At 50.7% G+C, this 20,251-nt stretch overlaps 2 protein-coding genes across 2 annotated transcripts in view; one reads left to right on the top strand and one right to left on the bottom strand.

The window, feature by feature from the left end:
- aco2 (aconitase 2, mitochondrial) overlaps nucleotides 1-19,495 on the bottom strand; it is an 85,559-nt gene extending 66,064 nt beyond the window's left edge. Inside the window, exons 1-2 of the mRNA XM_041177617.1 lie at nucleotides 19,439-19,495; nucleotides 539-678 (exon numbers count right to left, since the gene is read on the bottom strand). Coding sequence (XP_041033551.1) covers nucleotides 539-678; nucleotides 19,439-19,474 — 176 coding nt within the window. The 5' untranslated portion in view covers nucleotides 19,475-19,495. The remainder of the gene's footprint in view (nucleotides 1-538; nucleotides 679-19,438) is intronic.
- A 398-nt stretch (nucleotides 19,496-19,893) lies between these two features.
- Nucleotides 19,894-20,251, top strand: part of phf5a (PHD finger protein 5A) — a 35,246-nt gene continuing 34,888 nt past the window's right edge. Inside the window, exon 1 of the mRNA XM_041178140.1 lies at nucleotides 19,894-19,992. Coding sequence (XP_041034074.1) covers nucleotides 19,941-19,992 — 52 coding nt within the window. The 5' untranslated portion in view covers nucleotides 19,894-19,940. The remainder of the gene's footprint in view (nucleotides 19,993-20,251) is intronic.

Raw genomic sequence — 20,251 nt, 5'->3', positions numbered from 1 at the left:
AACAGTAGACAGGAAAAAGGTTAACAGTGTGCAAGCTTGGCATTGGGAAGGCCACTCTCCATTGTTCCATGAAGAGGGAAGACAGGGAGACCTTCCTGTGACTATCCCAGCAGAGACTCCCTGGCATCGAGTGGCACATAAAGGTTAGTTCCCACAGACAAGAAAGGAGTTTTTAAAAAAGCCAAGTATCACAATTCATATATAGCATGTGCCCTTACAACTGCAACTGGAAGTGTGACCAAGAAAAGTATAGGTCTTTGGATCTCAGGTTCCAGTCTGCTGGACCATGAAAGCACAAGTATTTGCAGCAAAGAAACAGATCAGATGGCCCAACAGGTCTATGTCAGTGTTTATGCTCCACACGAGCCTCCTCCCAACCCTACTTAATTTCACCATATCAACGTATCCTTATATTCCTTTTATCCTCATGTACTTATCCAGCTTCCTTTTAAATGCATCAATGCTATTCACCCAAATTACTTCCTGTGGTAACAGGTTCTGTAGTCTCTGCAGTTCTCTGGACAGCATTTCCATGTACCTTTTGCGAATTATGTCAAGGTTCTTCTGCAGAAGTTTATAATCGATGTACTCCTGGGGCTCAAAGCGACTCATGGCAACTTTGGCTCGCCTGCACATGGCAGAGAGATGGTAACTCCGGGCACCATAGCCCAGGACTAGCTGCAAGAAGTGAAAAACACCAATTATGGAAAGCAGACAATAAGGCAAGTTTAATATGAACTGCAAGGACCAGGCCATGCAATTTTGTTGGAAATCATAGAAAATATATCACTACACAGGCAACAGTAAAAAGGTCAGGTGGCAGCAGAGTCCAAGAGCTAAGGTCAGTTAGGGTGAGAACGGTATTTATTATGGGTCCTGAGGGGTTTCGGAATACTATACAAAATCATCAACTAAACTAGGTCTGAGTCAACTGTGGCAGCAGTTGGATTAGTTGGGCTCAGGGTTCCTGAGCTGGGGAAGAGTAACAGAAAAAACAGGATTCCAACTTGATGGCAATCCAGTAACCTCAGAAAATTGCATGTCTGGGTGTCAGGAGAAAAGCTGGTGCATGGTCAGAAAATGTAGAATTGTGCACAATACTTTCAACTGCTCTGCAAGATCACAGGTTCCTTGTTCAGGCACTGGCGAGCTACTACACTGCAGGCAGCATTACAGCCAAAGCAGAGCCGTTCCTCAACCAAAGGTCCTGGCACACGCATTGTCAGCAACTTGACACTGATCAGGAATGGCAAAAGAACCGGAGACGGTTGGGGGATGGAAAATAATGTTAAATAACATTGCTGGGCAGTGGAAGAGGATTCAACTTCTTTGACAGCACCTCCCAAACCTGCTCCCATCTAGAAGGGGCAATGGAAGCATGCGCACAGGAACACCATCATCTTCAAATCACACACTTGGCTTGGAAATGCATCACCTTTCCTTCATCTGGGTCGAAATCCTGGAACTCCCTATCAAACAGCACTGTGGGAGTACCTTTGCCTCAGCAATTCAAGATGGGGCCTCACCATCACATTCTCAGGGGCAATAGAAATGGGCAATATATGCTGGCCTTGCCAAGGTCACCCACATCCAGAGAATGAATTTTTTAAAAAAGGTAACTTTTAAAGGGAATTGGGTCTATAACAACCTGCATTTACAATGCACCTTTAACAGAGCAAAACATCACATGAAAAAATTGCGAAGCAATGGGAAAGGAGCTACTTATTAAATGCACAGCACTTTCAAAGAGCCAGCAAAGGATGATGAGCTGAATGGCCTCCTTTTGTGCGAAACAGCTCCATGATTTTCCCCTACTTAACCCAGTGGTGCTGAAAGCAACTATAAAATCCCTAATGCCATCCCAGCCGATTTCTGAAACTCAGACCTTGCTGCTCTGTAAATTCAGCTTCTCACTGGGTAAGATTGAGCTGAGACAGAACAATTTTATCATACTCTCACAATCCACCGTCTTTAGAAATGAGTCAACTTGATTATCCTATGAACCTCACAGGTACAGGGGATTCTATCGTTGATTTATAACAATTAGGAGTTTAAAAGAACATTCGTGACAAGCAGGTGTCTCAGAATGCCTCTATTAAATTAAATCTTTGGAGGTGCTGTGCATCTAATAAGTAGCTCCTTCCCCATAGCTCTGCAAATTTTTTCATGTTTTGCTCTGTTAAAGGTGCATTGCAAATGCAAGTTGTTATAGATCCAATTCCTTTTTAAAAGTTATCTTTTTTTAAAATTCATTCTCTATCAAATTATATATAGCCTTCTGTCTACTACTCTTATACTGGAAGGGGACACATTGTCTAGTCTCCCTTGGAAAAGGGATTAAACAAAATAATTGTGTGCATCACCAGACCCAGTCCAGCTAGCTTGATAATGAGTCAAACAAACTTTTACCTAACAGAAATAGTTGGGGGTGTATGTACACAAATCTTTGAAGGTGGCAGAATACTCTGAGAAGGCTGTTAGAAAGGCAAATGGTGCCCTTGACTTTATAAACAGAGGTATAGCACAGTATGTGAGCTCTGCCCAAGGGCAAGTCCTTGGCCTGTTGTCTTGCTAATGCTTCATTCTAAGCTGATATCTTGACAGTTTCTGCCAGTGGTGGTTTGCCATTGCCTATCACACTCAGGGGCAGGGTGAGGAGGCAGCTCCAAGTCAACCCCAGCTGGAACAGGAATTGAACCCACGCTGTTGGCATTATTCTGAATCACATGCTAGCCATCTAGCCAACTGAGCTAATCGGCCCCCATAAATAGAGGCATAGGGTACAAAAGCAAGGAGGTTATGCTAAATCTTCATAGAAATGCTGGCACAGCTCGAGTTTTGTGGCCAATTCTACCCCACCACATTTTTTGGAAGGATGTCAGAGTCTTGGAGAGGGTGCAAAGGGATGAGGGACTTCATTTCTGCGAATAGACTGGAGGAGTGGCATTGCTCTCCTTAGAGCAGAGATGGGTAAGGGGAGATTTGACAGAAGTGTTCAAAACAGTGAGGGCTTTTGGTGAAGTAGATGGAAAGAAACGGTTTCCTGTGGCAGAAGGGTTGGTAACTAGTGATCACAGATTTAATTAAGGTGGTTGGGGGGAAAAAAACCAGAAGCAACACGAGGAAATGAAATTTAAACAGTGAGTAGCTGTGACCTGGAATGTATTGCCTGGAAGGGTGGCAGGAGTGGATTCAATAGTAACTTTAAAAATGGAATTGGATAAATATTTGAAAAGGGAAAATTTGCAGAGCTATGAAGAAAGAGCAGGATAGTGGGTATTATAATTGGATAGCTCTTTCAAAGAAATGGCACAATCCTGCTCTGCCTTTCAATAAAATCATGGTTGATCTGGTTGTGGTCGTGACTCCACCTGTCTGGCCCCCATAACCCTCGACTCCCTTGTCCATCAAAAATCTGTCTAACTCAGCCTTGAAGAAATTCAGAGATAAGAGACACATGCACCCCCACCCCATATACCCAATCAAGTCCCCTCAGGATCTCACATATTTCAATAAGGTCGTTCTGTGCTGCATCATTCTATATGATGCTAGAAGCAAAAATATGTAAAATATGTAGCAATGCCACACCTATCTGCTAGGTGGACAATATTGAATATTCAAAGCAGTTTAAGTAAAAGCACACAGATCTAGACAAGATTACATGCAAGTAATATTCTTTGTATTCTTGTGGTTTAGAAAACTTTGGATGTGTCAGGGGCACAGGAGTTAAAATAATCTCCTTCCAAAACCACTTCCAAATTAATTCTTCAGGCCTGGAAAATATTAATTTAAAGGATCATTCCTAACAAATGTCAGACTGCAATACAGTCCCCAGGTCTTATAACAGTGCATTGCTGTGAACGCAATTGCCCCCCTATAAGTCAAACACTTATTAAATAATGGACATGACCCAAGTCCTTGTACTGGGCACCTGAACCTGCCCTGAGATGCTAAAAATCAAGATATAGAGACCAGATACGCCATGGTCCAAAAAGGGGTTGGCCCAAAGTTCTTCAACAGACTTAAATTTTACCATAAATCCAGGCTTCCGGACAAGGTCCTGTTAGAAGATGAAATTCGTAATGAGCTTAAGGAGAATGCCAGTAAGGAGTTTACCTTTCTGGGAAAGGGGGCATATCCCAAAAGGAGGATCACACCTGAACACAGCCAGAGGCAAGTTCGGCGAGGGTGGCAGGGAGATAGCTCCTTCCAGAACAGCTTATCGCTGCTGAAGTTATGGCATAGGGTGAGCAACAACTAACAGGGAGATGTGAACAATTGCTGAACTGCTTGAAACAATCGGCACATTTAACACAGTTCAAATGGCACCTTTGTAATTAAAACCTATGGCAAGAGTAATCAGCAGCATCTTCCTGATATAGGCAGCTGTCCGGGACAGGCAGAGACAAAGTGTTGGGGTCTGTTCAAGCATTCAGTGCTGGCATACAGCCCATTTGAGCATGCAGGATGCACAGTAAATAACTAAACTGTGAATATTTTTGGTGACAGCTTGTTCTTCTGCTGGTTAAAATTTTCTCTGTGCCTTCGAAATATCTCAGTGAGTTTGGCCCTGCCTCGACTAAGGCAAGCAGATGCAGAAAACATCACCCTTTTCAATTCCCTTTTGCTTTGTAAGAACTGATGTCAACGAGGCAACGTTAGGAGAATTTATCTTTTAATTTTTTTTTGGAGTGCATGCATGCAATTAACTTAAGGTGTGGCCCCTTTAAATTTCATGCACAGCCTCCGATGCCTGGTAAGTTAATGGGGTTGACTTGTGCACAGCCTGGGTGGGAACTTTCGGGGTTCTACATGACTGCAAGGCATAGATTAGGGGCTACAATTCGGATAAGCACCCCTGCAGAAATATGTCGGGGTGGGGCAGGGGGGCAGATCAGCTAGGGTTCTTGCTCCTAAGTATCAATAATCGGCATGCTACTAGGCGAGAAATCTGGAGGCTGGGACTAATGTGTTCATATCCCACCATGTCAGTTGGGGAATCTGAATTCAGTTTAAAAATACCTGGAAAGTAAAAGCTGGTATAAGAGTGACCACAAATCTACAAATTGTCACAAAATCCGAACTGGCTCAATTAGGGGAGAAAAATCACTCGCCCTTACCCAGGCTGACACACGCATGACTCTAGTCTCACCTCAATATGATTGACTCTTAACTGCACTAGCTGCCCACTCAGCTCCACCAACACCTTCTCAGGGCAACATTGTCAATGACATACATGCCCTAAGAATGAATAAAACAGGCACCACTGGGCATTCCCAGCTGGAATGTGCATCAGTGTGTATTAGGGAAGGCCAAGATTTTGATGTCAATGCAGCCAAACAGCAATATGACATGCAGTACCTTGGCTGATATAGAATTAGGCTGCTCACCACTGGTGGAAACAACTCCCTTCAACGAGTCATGGTGAATGTAGAGGGTTGATGGAACCCCTTTTCCCAAACAAGACAGACAGGGCCCAAGGCCGGCAGAACAATTTCCTCAGCAAGAAGTCAGAGGGTGCCCAGTGCTATTGAAACTGTTCCATCAGCATTGAGGCTTGTGAAGGACAGTGGGCAGTACAAGGCAATACACAGAACATTGTCTGTAAAGGAGCTTCTGAAAAATGGCAATTTCCTGCGACAAATAAATGTCAAATGATGTCAGTACTGACTGGATGCCTGACATTTCGAAGCCTGTTTTTGCATAGCTGGGGCCAGCCAGCTTCCAGATTAGGAGTTTTTAAAAAGTTAATAATTTTGGATTCACTTCGATGACAGAGAAATCACACGTAAAGAAGTCAATTAAAGTGGTACTCTCAGAGAGAGAGAGAGAGAGAGAGAGAAAGAGAAAAAAGGAAGGATGAGAGAGAGAGAAAAAGGGTGGGCAACGGAGAGAGAGGGGCAAGGGAAAGAGAGAAAGGGGGGGGGCAAAGAAGAGAGAGAGAGAGAGAAAGGGGGGGGCAAAGAAGAGAGAGAGAGAGAAAGGGGGGGGGCAAAGAGAGAGAGAGAGAAAGGGGGGGGCAAAGAGAGAGAGAGAGAAAGGGGGGGGCAAAGAAGAGAGAGAGAGAGAAAGGGGGGGGCAAAGAAGAGAGAGAGAGAGAGAAAGGGGGGGGCAAAGAAGAGAGAGAGAGAGAAAGGGGGGGGGCAAGGAAGAGTGAGAGAGAGAGAAAGGGGGGGGCAAGGAAGAGAGAGAGAGAGAAAGGGGGGGGCAAGGAAGAGAGAGAGAGGAAAGGGGGGGGCAAGGAGAGAGAGAGAGAGAGAAAGGGGGGGCAAGGAGAGAGAGAGAGAGAAAGGGGGGCAAGGAAGAGAGAGAGAGAAAGGGGGGCAAGGAGAGAGAGAGAGAGAAAGGGGGGCAAGGAAGAGAGAGAGAGAAAGGGGGGCAAGGAGAGAGAGAGAGAGAAAGGGGGGCAAGGGAAGAGAGAGAGAGAGAAAGGGGGGCAAGGAGAGAGAGAGAGAGAAAGGGGGGCAAGGAAGAGAGAGAGAGAGAAAGGGGGGCAAGGAGAGAGAGAGAGAGAAAGGGGGGCAAGGAGAGAGAGAGAGAGAAAGGGGGGCAAGGAAGAGAGAGAGAGAGAAAGGGGGGCAAGGAAGAGAGAGAGAGAGAGAAAGGGGGGCAAGGAAGAGAGAGAGAGAGAGAAAGGGGGGCAAGGAAGAGAGAGAGAGAAAGGGGGGCAAGGAAGAGAGAGAGAGAAAGGGGGGCAAGGAAGAGAGAGAGAGAGAAAGGGGGGCAAGGAAGAGAGAGAGAGAAAGGGGGGCAAGGAAGAGAGAGAGAGAGAAAGGGGGGCAAGGAAGAGAGAGAGAGAGAAAGGGGGGCAAGGAAGAGAGAGAGAGAGAAAGGGGGGCAAGGAAGAGAGAGAGAGAGAAAGGGGGGCAAGGAAGAGAGAGAGAGAGAAAGGGGGGCAAGGAAGAGAGAGAGAGAGAAAGGGGGGCAAGGAAGAGAGAGAGAGAGAAAGGGGGGCAAGGAAGAGAGAGAGAGAGAAAGGGGGGCAAGGAAGAGAGAGAGAGAGAAAGGGGGGCAAGGAAGAGAGAGAGAGAGAAAGGGGGGCAAGGAAGAGAGAGAGAGAGAAAGGGGGGCAAGGAAGAGAGAGAGAGAGAAAGGGGGGCAAGGAAGAGAGAGAGAGAGAAAGGGGGGCAAGGAAGAGAGAGAGAGAGAAAGGGGGGCAAGGAAGAGAGAGAGAGAGAAAGGGGGGCAAGGAAGAGAGAGAGAGAGAAAGGGGGGCAAGGAAGAGAGAGAGAGAGAAAGGGGGGCAAGGAAGAGAGAGAGAGAGAAAGGGGGGCAAGGAAGAGAGAGAGAGAGAAAGGGGGGCAAGGAAGAGAGAGAGAGAGAAAGGGGGGCAAGGAAGAGAGAGAGAGAGAAAGGGGGGCAAGGAAGAGAGAGAGAGAGAAAGGGGGGCAAGGAAGAGAGAGAGAGAGAAAGGGGGGCAAGGAAGAGAGAGAGAGAGAAAGGGGGGCAAGGAAGAGAGAGAGAGAGAAAGGGGGGCAAGGAAGAGAGAGAGAGAGAAAGGGGGGCAAGGAAGAGAGAGAGAGAGAAAGGGGGGCAAGGAAGAGAGAGAGAGAGAAAGGGGGGCAAGGAAGAGAGAGAGAGAGAACGGGGGGCAAGGAAGAGAGAGAGAGAGAACGGGGGGCAAGGAAGAGAGAGAGAGAGAACGGGGGGCAAGGAAGAGAGAGAGAGAGAACGGGGGGCAAGGAAGAGAGAGAGAGAGAACGGGGGGCAAGGAAGAGAGAGAGAGAGAACGGGGGGCAAGGAAGAGAGAGAGAGAGAACGGGGGGCAAGGAAGAGAGAGAGAGAGAACGGGGGGCAAGGAAGAGAGAGAGAGAGAACGGGGGGCAAGGAAGAGAGAGAGAGAGAACGGGGGGCAAGGAAGAGAGAGAGAGAGAACGGGGGGCAAGGAAGAGAGAGAGAGAGAACGGGGGGCAAGGAAGAGAGAGAGAGAGAACGGGGGGCAAGGAAGAGAGAGAGAGAGAACGGGGGGCAAGGAAGAGAGAGAGAGAGAACGGGGGGCAAGGAAGAGAGAGAGAGAGAACGGGGGGCAAGGAAGAGAGAGAGAGAGAACGGGGGGCAAGGAAGAGAGAGAGAGAGAACGGGGGGCAAGGAAGAGAGAGAGAGAGAACGGGGGGCAAGGAAGAGAGAGAGAGAGAACGGGGGGCAAGGAAGAGAGAGAGAGAGAACGGGGGGCAAGGAAGAGAGAGAGAGAGAACGGGGGGCAAGGAAGAGAGAGAGAGAGAACGGGGGGCAAGGAAGAGAGAGAGAGAGAACGGGGGGCAAGGAAGAGAGAGAGAGAGAACGGGGGGCAAGGAAGAGAGAGAGAGAGAACGGGGGGCAAGGAAGAGAGAGAGAGAGAGAACGGGGGGCAAGGAAGAGAGAGAGAGAGAACGGGGGGCAAGGAAGAGAGAGAGAGAGAACGGGGGGCAAGGAAGAGAGAGAGAGAGAACGGGGGGCAAGGAAGAGAGAGAGAGAGAACGGGGGGCAAGGAAGAGAGAGAGAGAGAACGGGGGGCAAGGAAGAGAGAGAGAGAGAACGGGGGGCAAGGAAGAGAGAGAGAGAGAACGGGGGGCAAGGAAGAGAGAGAGAGAGAACGGGGGGCAAGGAAGAGAGAGAGAGAGAACGGGGGGCAAGGAAGAGAGAGAGAGAGAACGGGGGGCAAGGAAGAGAGAGAGAGAGAACGGGGGGCAAGGAAGAGAGAGAGAGAGAACGGGGGGCAAGGAAGAGAGAGAGAGAGAACGGGGGGCAAGGAAGAGAGAGAGAGAGAACGGGGGGCAAGGAAGAGAGAGAGAGAGAACGGGGGGCAAGGAAGAGAGAGAGAGAGAACGGGGGGCAAGGAAGAGAGAGAGAGAGAACGGGGGGCAAGGAAGAGAGAGAGAGAGAACGGGGGGCAAGGAAGAGAGAGAGAGAGAACGGGGGGCAAGGAAGAGAGAGAGAGAGAACGGGGGGCAAGGAAGAGAGAGAGAGAGAACGGGGGGCAAGGAAGAGAGAGAGAGAGAACGGGGGGCAAGGAAGAGAGAGAGAGAGAACGGGGGGCAAGGAAGAGAGAGAGAGAGAACGGGGGGCAAGGAAGAGAGAGAGAGAGAACGGGGGGCAAGGAAGAGAGAGAGAGAGAACGGGGGGCAAGGAAGAGAGAGAGAGAGAACGGGGGGCAAGGAAGAGAGAGAGAGAGAAAGGGGGGCAAGGAAGAGAGAGAGAGAGAACGGGGGGCAAGGAAGAGAGAGAGAGAGAACGGGGGGCAAGGAAGAGAGAGAGAGAGAACGGGGGGCAAGGAAGAGAGAGAGAGAGAAAGGGGGGCAAGGAAGAGAGAGAGAGAGAACGGGGGGCAAGGAAGAGAGAGAGAGAGAACGGGGGGCAAGGAAGAGAGAGAGAGAGAAAGGGGGGCAAGGAAGAGAGAGAGAGAGAAAGGGGGGCAAGGAAGAGAGAGAGAGAGAAAGGGGGGCAAGGAAGAGAGAGAGAGAGAAAGGGGGGCAAGGAAGAGAGAGAGAGAGAAAGGGGGGCAAGGAAGAGAGAGAGAGAGAAAGGGGGGCAAGGAAGAGAGAGAGAGAAAGGGGGGCAAGGAAGAGAGAGAGAGAGAAAGGGGGGCAAGGAAGAGAGAGAGAGAGAAAGGGGGGCAAGGAAGAGAGAGAGAGAGAAAGGGGGGCAAGGAAGAGAGAGAGAGAGAAAGGGGGGCAAGGAAGAGAGAGAGAGAGAAAGGGGGGCAAGGAAGAGAGAGAGAGAGAAAGGGGGGCAAGGAAGAGAGAGAGAGAGAAAGGGGGGCAAGGAAGAGAGAGAGAGAGAAAGGGGGGCAAGGAAGAGAGAGAGAGAAAGGGGGGCAAGGAAGAGAGAGAGAGAGAAAGGGGGGCAAGGAAGAGAGAGAGAGAGAAAGGGGGGCAAGGAAGAGAGAGAGAGAAAGGGGGGCAAGGAAGAGAGAGAGAGAGAAAGGGGGGCAAGGAAGAGAGAGAGAGAAAGGGGGGCAAGGAAGAGAGAGAGAGAAAGGGGGGCAAGGAAGAGAGAGAGAGAGAAAGGGGGGCAAGGAAGAGAGAGAGAGAGAAAGGGGGGCAAGGAAGAGAGAGAGAGAGAAAGGGGGGCAAGGAAGAGAGAGAGAGAGAAAGGGGGGCAAGGAAGAGAGAGAGAGAGAAAGGGGGGCAAGGAAGAGAGAGAGAGAGAAAGGGGGGCAAGGAAGAGAGAGAGAGAGAAAGGGGGGCAAGGAAGAGAGAGAGAGAGAAAGGGGGGCAAGGAAGAGAGAGAGAGAGAAAGGGGGGCAAGGAAGAGAGAGAGAGAGAAAGGGGGGCAAGGAAGAGAGAGAGAGAGAAAGGGGGGCAAGGAAGAGAGAGAGAGAGAAAGGGGGGCAAGGAAGAGAGAGAGAGAGAAAGGGGGGCAAGGAAGAGAGAGAGAGAGAAAGGGGGGCAAGGAAGAGAGAGAGAGAGAAAGGGGGGCAAGGAAGAGAGAGAGAGAGAAAGGGGGGCAAGGAAGAGAGAGAGAGAGAAAGGGGGGCAAGGAAGAGAGAGAGAGAGAAAGGGGGGCAAGGAAGAGAGAGAGAGAGAAAGGGGGGCAAGGAAGAGAGAGAGAGAGAAAGGGGGGCAAGGAAGAGAGAGAGAGAGAAAGGGGGGCAAGGAAGAGAGAGAGAGAGAAAGGGGGGCAAGGAAGAGAGAGAGAGAGAAAGGGGGGCAAGGAAGAGAGAGAGAGAGAAAGGGGGGCAAGGAAGAGAGAGAGAGAGAAAGGGGGGCAAGGAAGAGAGAGAGAGAGAAAGGGGGGCAAGGAAGAGAGAGAGAGAGAAAGGGGGGCAAGGAAGAGAGAGAGAGAGAAAGGGGGGCAAGGAAGAGAGAGAGAGAGAAAGGGGGGCAAGGAAGAGAGAGAGAGAGAAAGGGGGGCAAGGAAGAGAGAGAGAGAGAAAGGGGGGCAAGGAAGAGAGAGAGAGAGAAAGGGGGGCAAGGAAGAGAGAGAGAGAGAAAGGGGGGCAAGGAAGAGAGAGAGAGAGAAAGGGGGGCAAGGAAGAGAGAGAGAGAGAAAGGGGGGCAAGGAAGAGAGAGAGAGAGAAAGGGGGGCAAGGAAGAGAGAGAGAGAGAAAGGGGGGCAAGGAAGAGAGAGAGAGAGAAAGGGGGGCAAGGAAGAGAGAGAGAGAGAAAGGGGGGCAAGGAAGAGAGAGAGAGAGAAAGGGGGGCAAGGAAGAGAGAGAGAGAGAAAGGGGGGCAAGGAAGAGAGAGAGAGAGAAAGGGGGGCAAGGAAGAGAGAGAGAGAGAAAGGGGGGCAAGGAAGAGAGAGAGAGAGAAAGGGGGGCAAGGAAGAGAGAGAGAGAGAAAGGGGGGCAAGGAAGAGAGAGAGAGAGAAAGGGGGGCAAGGAAGAGAGAGAGAGAGAAAGGGGGGCAAGGAAGAGAGAGAGAGAGAGAAAGGGGGGCAAGGAAGAGAGAGAGAGAGAAAGGGGGGCAAGGAAGAGAGAGAGAGAGAAAGGGGGGCAAGGAAGAGAGAGAGAGAGAGAAAGGGGGGCAAGGAAGAGAGAGAGAGAGAGAAAGGGGGGCAAGGAAGAGAGAGAGAGAGAGAAAGGGGGGCAAGGAAGAGAGAGAGAGAGAGAAAGGGGGGCAAGGAAGAGAGAGAGAGAGAGAAAGGGGGGCAAGGAAGAGAGAGAGAGAGAAAGGGGGGCAAGGAAGAGAGAGAGAGAGAAAGGGGGGCAAGGAAGAGAGAGAGAGAGAAAGGGGGGCAAGGAAGAGAGAGAGAGAGAAAGGGGGGCAAGGAAGAGAGAGAGAGAGAAAGGGGGGCAAGGAAGAGAGAGAGAGAGAAAGGGGGGCAAGAAGAGAGAGAGAGAGAAAGGGGGGCAAGGAAGAGAGAGAGAGAGAAAGGGGGGCAAGGAAGAGAGAGAGAGAGAAAGGGGGGCAAGGAAGAGAGAGAGAGAGAAAGGGGGGCAAGGAAGAGAGAGAGAGAGAAAGGGGGGCAAGGAAGAGAGAGAGAGAGAAAGGGGGGCAAGGAAGAGAGAGAGAGAGAAAGGGGGGCAAGGAAGAGAGAGAGAGAGAAAGGGGGGCAAGGAAGAGAGAGAGAGAGAAAGGGGGGCAAGGAAGAGAGAGAGAGAGAAAGGGGGGCAAGGAAGAGAGAGAGAGAGAAAGGGGGGCAAGGAAGAGAGAGAGAGAGAAAGGGGGGCAAGGAAGAGAGAGAGAGAGAAAGGGGGGCAAGGAAGAGAGAGAGAGAGAAAGGGGGGCAAGGAAGAGAGAGAGAGAGAAAGGGGGGCAAGGAAGAGAGAGAGAGAGAAAGGGGGGCAAGGAAGAGAGAGAGAGAGAAAGGGGGGCAAGGAAGAGAGAGAGAGAGAAAGGGGGGCAAGGAAGAGAGAGAGAGAGAAAGGGGGGCAAGGAAGAGAGAGAGAGAGAAAGGGGGGCAAGGAAGAGAGAGAGAGAGAAAGGGGGGCAAGGAAGAGAGAGAGAGAGAAAGGGGGGCAAGGAAGAGAGAGAGAGAGAAAGGGGGGCAAGGAAGAGAGAGAGAGAGAAAGGGGGGCAAGGAAGAGAGAGAGAGAGAAAGGGGGGCAAGGAAGAGAGAGAGAGAGAGAAAGGGGTGCAAGGAAGAGAGAGAGAGAGAAAGGGGGGCAAGGAAGAGAGAGAGAGAGAAAGGGGGGCAAGGAAGAGAGAGAGAGAGAAAGGGGGGCAAGGAAGAGAGAGAGAGAGAAAGGGGGGCAAGGAAGAGAGAGAGAGAGAAAGGGGGGCAAGGAAGAGAGAGAGAGAGAAAGGGGGGCAAGGAAGAGAGAGAGAGAGAGAAAGGGGGGCAAGGAAGAGAGAGAGAGAGAAAGGGGGGCAAGGAAGAGAGAGAGAGAGAAAGGGGGGCAAGGAAGAGAGAGAGAGAGAAAGGGGGGCAAGGAAGAGAGAGAGAGAAAGGGGGGCAAGGAAGAGAGAGAGAGAGAAAGGGGGGCAAGGAAGAGAGAGAGAGAGAAAGGGGGGCAAGGAAGAGAGAGAGAGAGAAAGGGGGGCAAGGAAGAGAGAGAGAGAGAAAGGGGGGCAAGGAAGAGAGAGAGAGAGAAAGGGGGGCAAGGAAGAGAGAGAGAGAGAAAGGGGGGCAAGGAAGAGAGAGAGAGAGAAAGGGGGGCAAGGAAGAGAGAGAGAGAGAAAGGGGGGCAAGGAAGAGAGAGAGAGAGAAAGGGGGCAAGGAAGAGAGAGAGAGAAAGGGGGGCAAGGAAGAGAGAGAGAGAGAAAGGGGGGCAAGGAAGAGAGAGAGAGAGAAAGGGGGGCAAGGAAGAGAGAGAGAGAGAGAAAGGGGGGCAAGGAAGAGAGAGAGAGAGAAAGGGGGGCAAGGAAGAGAGAGAGAGAGAAAGGGGGGCAAGGAAGAGAGAGAGAGAGAAAGGGGGGCAAGGAAGAGAGAGAGAGAGAAAGGGGGGCAAGGAAGAGAGAGAGAGAAAGGGGGGCAAGGAAGAGAGAGAGAGAAAGGGGGGCAAGGAAGAGAGAGAGAGAAAGGGGGGCAAGGAAGAGAGAGAGAGAAAGGGGGGCAAGGAAGAGAGAGAGAGAAAGGGGGGCAAGGAAGAGAGAGAGAGAAAGGGGGGCAAGGAAGAGAGAGAGAGAAAGGGGGGCAAGGAAGAGAGAGAGAGAAAGGGGGGCAAGGAAGAGAGAGAGAGAAAGGGGGGCAAGGAAGAGAGAGAGAGAAAGGGGGGCAAGGAAGAGAGAGAGAGAAAGGGGGGCAAGGAAGAGAGAGAGAGAAAGGGGGGCAAGGAAGAGAGAGAGAGAAAGGGGGGCAAGGAAGAGAGAGAGAGAAAGGGGGGCAAGGAAGAGAGAGAGAGAAAGGGGGGCAAGGAAGAGAGAGAGAGAAAGGGGGGCAAGGAAGAGAGAGAGAGAAAGGGGGGCAAGGAAGAGAGAGAGAGAAAGGGGGGCAAGGAAGAGAGAGAGAGAAAGGGGGGCAAGGAAGAGAGAGAGAGAAAGGGGGGCAAGGAAGAGAGAGAGAGAAAGGGGGGCAAGGAAGAGAGAGAGAGAAAGGGGGGCAAGGAAGAGAGAGAGAGAAAGGGGGGCAAGGAAGAGAGAGAGAGAAAGGGGGGCAAGGAAGAGAGAGAGAGAAAGGGGGGCAAGGAAGAGAGAGAGAGAAAGGGGGGCAAGGAAGAGAGAGAGAGAAAGGGGGGCAAGGAAGAGAGAGAGAGAAAGGGGGGCAAGGAAGAGAGAGAGAGAAAGGGGGGCAAGGAAGAGAGAGAGAGAAAGGGGGGCAAGGAAGAGAGAGAGAGAAAGGGGGGCAAGGAAGAGAGAGAGAGAAAGGGGGGCAAGGAAGAGAGAGAGAGAAAGGGGGGCAAGGAAGAGAGAGAGAGAAAGGGGGGCAAGGAAGAGAGAGAGAGAAAGGGGGGCAAGGAAGAGAGAGAGAGAAAGGGGGGCAAGGAAGAGAGAGAGAGAAAGGGGGGCAAGGAAGAGAGAGAGAGAAAGGGGGGCAAGGAAGAGAGAGAGAGAAAGGGGGGCAAGGAAGAGAGAGAGAGAAAGGGGGGCAAGGAAGAGAGAGAGAGAAAGGGGGGCAAGGAAGAGAGAGAGAGAAAGGGGGGCAAGGAAGAGAGAGAGAGAAAGGGGGGCAAGGAAGAGAGAGAGAGAAAGGGGGGCAAGGAAGAGAGAGAGAGAAAGGGGGGCAAGGAAGAGAGAGAGAGAAAGGGGGGCAAGGAAGAGAGAGAGAGAAAGGGGGGCAAGGAAGAGAGAGAGAGAAAGGGGGGCAAGGAAGAGAGAGAGAGAAAGGGGGGCAAGGAAGAGAGAGAGAGAAAGGGGGGCAAGGAAGAGAGAGAGAGAAAGGGGGGCAAGGAAGAGAGAGAGAGAAAGGGGGGCAAGGAAGAGAGAGAGAGAAAGGGGGGCAAGGAAGAGAGAGAGAGAAAGGGGGGCAAGGAAGAGAGAGAGAGAAAGGGGGGCAAGGAAGAGAGAGAGAGAAAGGGGGGCAAGGAAGAGAGAGAGAGAAAGGGGGGCAAGGAAGAGAGAGAGAGAAAGGGGGGCAAGGAAGAGAGAGAGAGAAAGGGGGGCAAGGAAGAGAGAGAGAGAAAGGGGGGCAAGGAAGAGAGAGAGAGAAAGGGGGGCAAGGAAGAGAGAGAGAGAAAGGGGGGCAAGGAAGAGAGAGAGAGAAAGGGGGGCAAGGAAGAGAGAGAGAGAAAGGGGGGCAAGGAAGAGAGAGAGAGAAAGGGGGGCAAGGAAGAGAGAGAGAGAAAGGGGGGCAAGGAAGAGAGAGAGAGAGAAAGGGGGGCAAGGAAGAGAGAGAGAGAGAAAGGGGGGCAAGGAAGAGAGAGAGAGAAAGGGGGGCAAGGAAGAGAGAGAGAGAAAGGGGGGCAAGGAAGAGAGAGAGAGAAAGGGGGGCAAGGAAGAGAGAGAGAAAGGGGGGCAAGGAAGAGAGAGAGAGAAAGGGGGGCAAGGAAGAGAGAGAGAGAAAGGGGGGCAAGGAAGAGAGAGAGAGAGAAAGGGGGGCAAGGATGAGAGAGAGAGAAAGGGGGGCAAGGAAGAGAGAGAGAGAAAGGGGGCAAGGGAGAGAGAGAGAGAGAAAGGGGGCAAGGGAGAGAGAGAGAGAGAAAGGGGGCAAGGGAGAGAGAGAGAGAGAGAGAGAAAGGGGGGCAAGGGAGAGAGAGAGAGAGAGAGAAAGGGGGGCAAGGGAGAGAGAGAGAGAAAGGGGGGCAAGGGAGAGAGAGAGAGAGAGAGAAAGGGGGGCAAGGGAGAGAGAGAGAGAGAGAGAGGGGGGCAAGGGAGAGAGAGAGAGAGAGAAAGGGGGGCAAGGGAGAGAGAGAGAGAGAGAGAAAGGGGGGCAAGGGAGAGAGAGAGAGAGAGAGAAAGGGGGGCAAGGGAGAGAGAGAGAGAGAGAAAGGGGGGCATGGGAGAGAGAGAGAGAGAGAGAAAGGGGGGCAAGGGAGAGAGAGAGAGAGAGAAAGGGGGGCAAGGGAGAGAGAGAGAGAGAGAAAGGGGGGCAAGGGAGAGAGAGAGAGAGAGAGAAAGGGGGGCAAGGGAGAGAGAGAGAGAGAGAAAGGGGGGCAAGGGAGAGAGAGAGAGAAGGGGGGCAAGGGAGAGAGAGAGAGAGAGAGAAAGGGGGGCAAGGGAGAGAGAGAGAGAGAGAAAGGGGGGCAAGGGAGAGAGAGAGAGAGAAAGGGGGGCAAGGGAGAGGGAGAGGGAGAAAGGGGGGCAAGGGAGAGGGAGAGGGAGAAAGGGGGGCAAGGGAGAGGGAGAAAGGGGGGCAAGGGAGAGGGAGAAAGGGGGGCAAGGGAGAGGGAGAAAGGGGGGCAAGGGAGAGGGAGAAAGGGGGGCAAGGGAGAGGGAGAGGGAGAAAGGGGGCAAGGGAGAGAGAGAGGGAGAAAGGGGGGCAAGGGAGAGAGAGAGAGAGAGAAAGGGGGGCAAGGGAGAGAGAGAGAGAGAGAAAGGGGGGCAAGGGAGAGAGAGAGAGAGAGAAAGGGGGCAAGGGAGAGAGAGAGAGAGAGAGAAAGGGGGCAAGGGAGAGAGAGAGAGAGAGAGAAAGGGGGGCAAGGGAGAGAGAGAGAGAGAGAAAGGGGGGCAAGGGAGAGAGAGAGAGAGAGAAAGGGGGGCAAGGGAGAGAGAGAGAGAGAGAGAAAGGGGGGCAAGGGAGAGAGAGAGAGAGAGAAAGGGGGGCAAGGGAGAGAGAGAGAGAGAGAAAGGGGGGCAAGGGAGAGAGAGAGAGAGAGAAAGGGGGGCAAGGGAGAGAGAGAGAGAGAAAGGGGGGCAAGGGAGAGAGAGAGGGGCAAGGGAGAGAAAGAGAGAGAGCAAGAAAGGGGGAGGGAGAGAGAGAGAGAGAGAGAGAGAGAGAGAGAGAGAGAAAGGGGGCCAAGGGAGAGAGAGAGAGAAAAGGGGGCAAGGGAGAGAACAGGAGGGAGAGAGGGATAGAAGAAGTGAGACAAAGAGAGAGAGAGAGAGAGAGAGAGAGAGAGAGAGAGAGAGAGAGAGAGAGAGAGAGACCTTGCATTGCCCTCTGTCCTTGTCATCACCTTAGCTATTAATTTTCCATCTCGTGTGCAAATTTGGAACTATGCCAACTTTTTCTACTACAAAGCGAGTCATGTATTACATTTACTAAAAAGATATCATGGCCTTTAGCCAAACATCCCTTACTGATGTTCAGACTTCTGCTGCAGAAATGATAAAAGACTGAAGGTTAATATTCCAGGTTTTAGGATTCCTTGGCGACAAGTGATGCAGAGTGCACACCATAATGGAGAGGCCATTGCCCCTCCCCATAATCCCTGATCTCACAAACTTGAAATCAAAGCAAGGGCGGAAAGCAATTATATATTGGCACATCTCCATAAAGATACAAAAATCATACTATCAACTTGGCTAGCATTCTACCTAGCCATGATATCAATACACTCAACAAGCCCCTTTGACATGCACCTGCAAAGCCTGTCCACCATCGACAAGGAACAAGTCAGGGGTACGATGAAATACTTGCCTGGATGAGTGCAGCTCCAACAACACTCAAGAAGCTTGACATAATCGAGGACAAAGCAGCTCCCTTGATCAGCACCCCATCCACCATCTTAAATATTTACTCCCTCCAACACCAACAGTGGCAGCAGTGTGTACCATCTACAAGATGCCCTTCAGTGTCACCTAGAGTCCTTCAACAGCACCTTTCAAGCCTGTGACCTCTACCACCTGGAAGGACAAGGGCAGCAGACACATGCAGACATCACCACCTGCAAGTTTCTCTCATGCCACACACCATCCTGACAGTGGTTCTTTCACTGTCGCTGGGTCAAAATTGTGGAACTCCTTCCCTAATAGCACAATGGTATAGCTGGACCACAGAGGTTCAAGGCGGCAGCTCACTGCCACATTTAAGGGCAAATAGAGATGGAAAGCAAATGTCAGCAAAGCCCACATCCATGAATGAATTTTTTAACATTCCATGAATCAAATCTTTTCTAAAAAAAATTGAACAGATTTATCTGGGAAAAGCTATTTCACACCGAGTACTCAATCTGTTCTGCATAACACCTTGTCATCCCCTTACAGTTCCGGGAAAGGGGCTTCTATCCTCAGCATTAATGCATCTTTTCATGCATGGATGAATTGGCAGACATGCATGCCTTTGAATTATACAGCACTGGAGGAGGCCATTGGGCCTTTGCATCTACTGAAGAGCAATCCAGTTAGTCCCACCCTTTCCCCAAAGCCCTGCAATTGTCTCTTTAAGCATTTACCCCAGAATCACGGAATTGTTGCAGCACAGGCAGCCAATCAGGTTTGGACCAGCACTCTGAATGATCAATGCCACTTCCCACCCCTTGTAACACTGTACATTTTTCCTTTTCCGATAATAACACAATGAAATGTTTTAAGTGAAACCGCCACCATCACATTCCTCATGCAACACATTCCAGATATTAACCACTCACTGGTGAAAAAAAACTTTCCTCATGTCTCTGCTGCTTCTTTAGCAAATTACCTTAAATCTATGCCCTTTGGTTCTCGATACTTCCAACAGTTGAACAGTTTCTCCCTATCTACTCTGTCCAGACCCCCTCATGATTTTGAATGCCTCTATCAAATCTCCTCTCAACCTTTTTTTAATCTTTATTCACTCATGGGATGTGGGTGTCACTGACAACACCAACATTTGTTGCCCATCTCCAATTGCCCTTGAACTGAGTGGCTTCCTCGGCCATTTCAGAGGGCATTTAAGAGTCAACCACATTGCTGTGCCCCTGGAATCATATAGGCCTGATCAGGTAAGGAAGGGAGATTTCCTTCACTACAGGCCATTAGTGAACAAGATGATAGTGTCACAGTCATCATTATTGAGACTCGCTTTTAATTTACATTCCACCAGCTGTCATGGTGGAATTTGAACCCATGTCCTCAGAGGATAGCCCTCTGGATTAATAGTCCAGTGACAATTACCACTGCAGAACCATACCCCCTCGCCTCCAAAGAAAACAGTTCCAACCTCTCCAATTCTATTTACACAACTGAAGTGAAGCCAGTCCCTTTTTGGTGACTGTAGTTTTATAGCATCGTTTTTACTATCCTCTGCTTACAAACCCATCAATGCTGTCTATTTTTTCATGAGTTATGTGCTCTTCCAGGTTAATTTTCAGCATTACCGGCTTGTAATAGCGGAAAATAGAGCAAGAGGGGCAGAAAGCACGGTCAGACAATTGGCCAGACAATCGACAAGAACTGTGCCCGCTAATTATGGACTCCATTTAAAGTGAGTGTCATAGGGCCGGTGTAACCTTGCTGTCACCTTGACACTCCAAGGCAGAACGGTGCCCTTAGATACCACCAAGCCGCTCAAGCCCTTTTTATTCTTTGCACCGAACTTGAAATATTTTTTCCCTCCTTTGCCCCAAATCCCAAGCGGGATGTCCCCGGCCAATGAGCCGGTTGCCATGGGGATCGAGCAGCAGGGACCGGCGGCTAGAGGTTTTTTTTAAAGTACAGCTAGAGATCGCGGCCTGTTCTCCCTCCCCCGGGACCTGAGACTTATTTTTTTTTGTAAAGGGTCAGCCGCTGACTCAGCCCCGCTTTAGATGGAATGGCCACATTGGGCCGCGCTCTTTTACCTGGAGCCCGCGGACGGACAGGACGCGAGCCGCCATTTTGTTCACTGACAAAGATGCCGCATAGAGATGCCGTCACAGAGCCGCCGTTAAATAGGCTCCAAGGTCCTTACCGCTGAGTTACAAACATTGATTACAATCGCCACTTTTTACCTCACATAAACATGAACAAATATATTTTATGAATGAGAATTTTTAATCAACAATAAAAGATTAATATTAATTATCTTTTGAATTTAATATTGTGAAATTATGTTTTCTTTATATTTTAACCATTTAGGTCCTTCTATCGGAAGTGACGACTGAGAGGTGGTTTCCCTATCATATGATAAAACTTCACGCTTGTATTTTTATTTGTGCAGGTGATTGATTTAAATAAAACGAGATATTGTTTCCTTGCTACCTGCGTTGAGTCTGTTTCTTTTCGCCTGTTAGATGAGCATGGGGGTCAAAGGTCGGGCGGAAGTGCTTTCGGGTAGCTGCGGGGTGGCGGTTGGACTGAGTGATGGCGAAGCATCATCCAGATCTGATCTTCTGCAGGAAGCAGGCCGGAGTGGGTAAGGCCCGTGAGCTGGAGAGCCAGTGAGAATGTACACCCAGTGTTAGCAATGGAACTTCTTTCCGGTGCAATAAATAACCGGCAGGTCCTGCATAGCACATCACGTGGATCCAACAAGCGGCTTCTTGCCCCCTACCCCTCCTCCTCCAGTCCTCCCCTCACTCCTTCCCACTCTTCCCTCACTCCTCCCCTCACTTCCCCACTCCCCCCTCCCCTCACTCCTCCCTCACTCCCTCCCCTCACCCCTCCCCACTCCA

Source organism: Carcharodon carcharias, chromosome 31 (genome assembly GCF_017639515.1).
Source record: "Carcharodon carcharias isolate sCarCar2 chromosome 31, sCarCar2.pri, whole genome shotgun sequence".
NCBI lineage: Eukaryota > Metazoa > Chordata > Chondrichthyes > Lamniformes > Lamnidae > Carcharodon > Carcharodon carcharias.
Note: the sequence above shows the minus strand (reverse complement) of the source record. Positions and strands in the feature narration are given on the sequence as shown.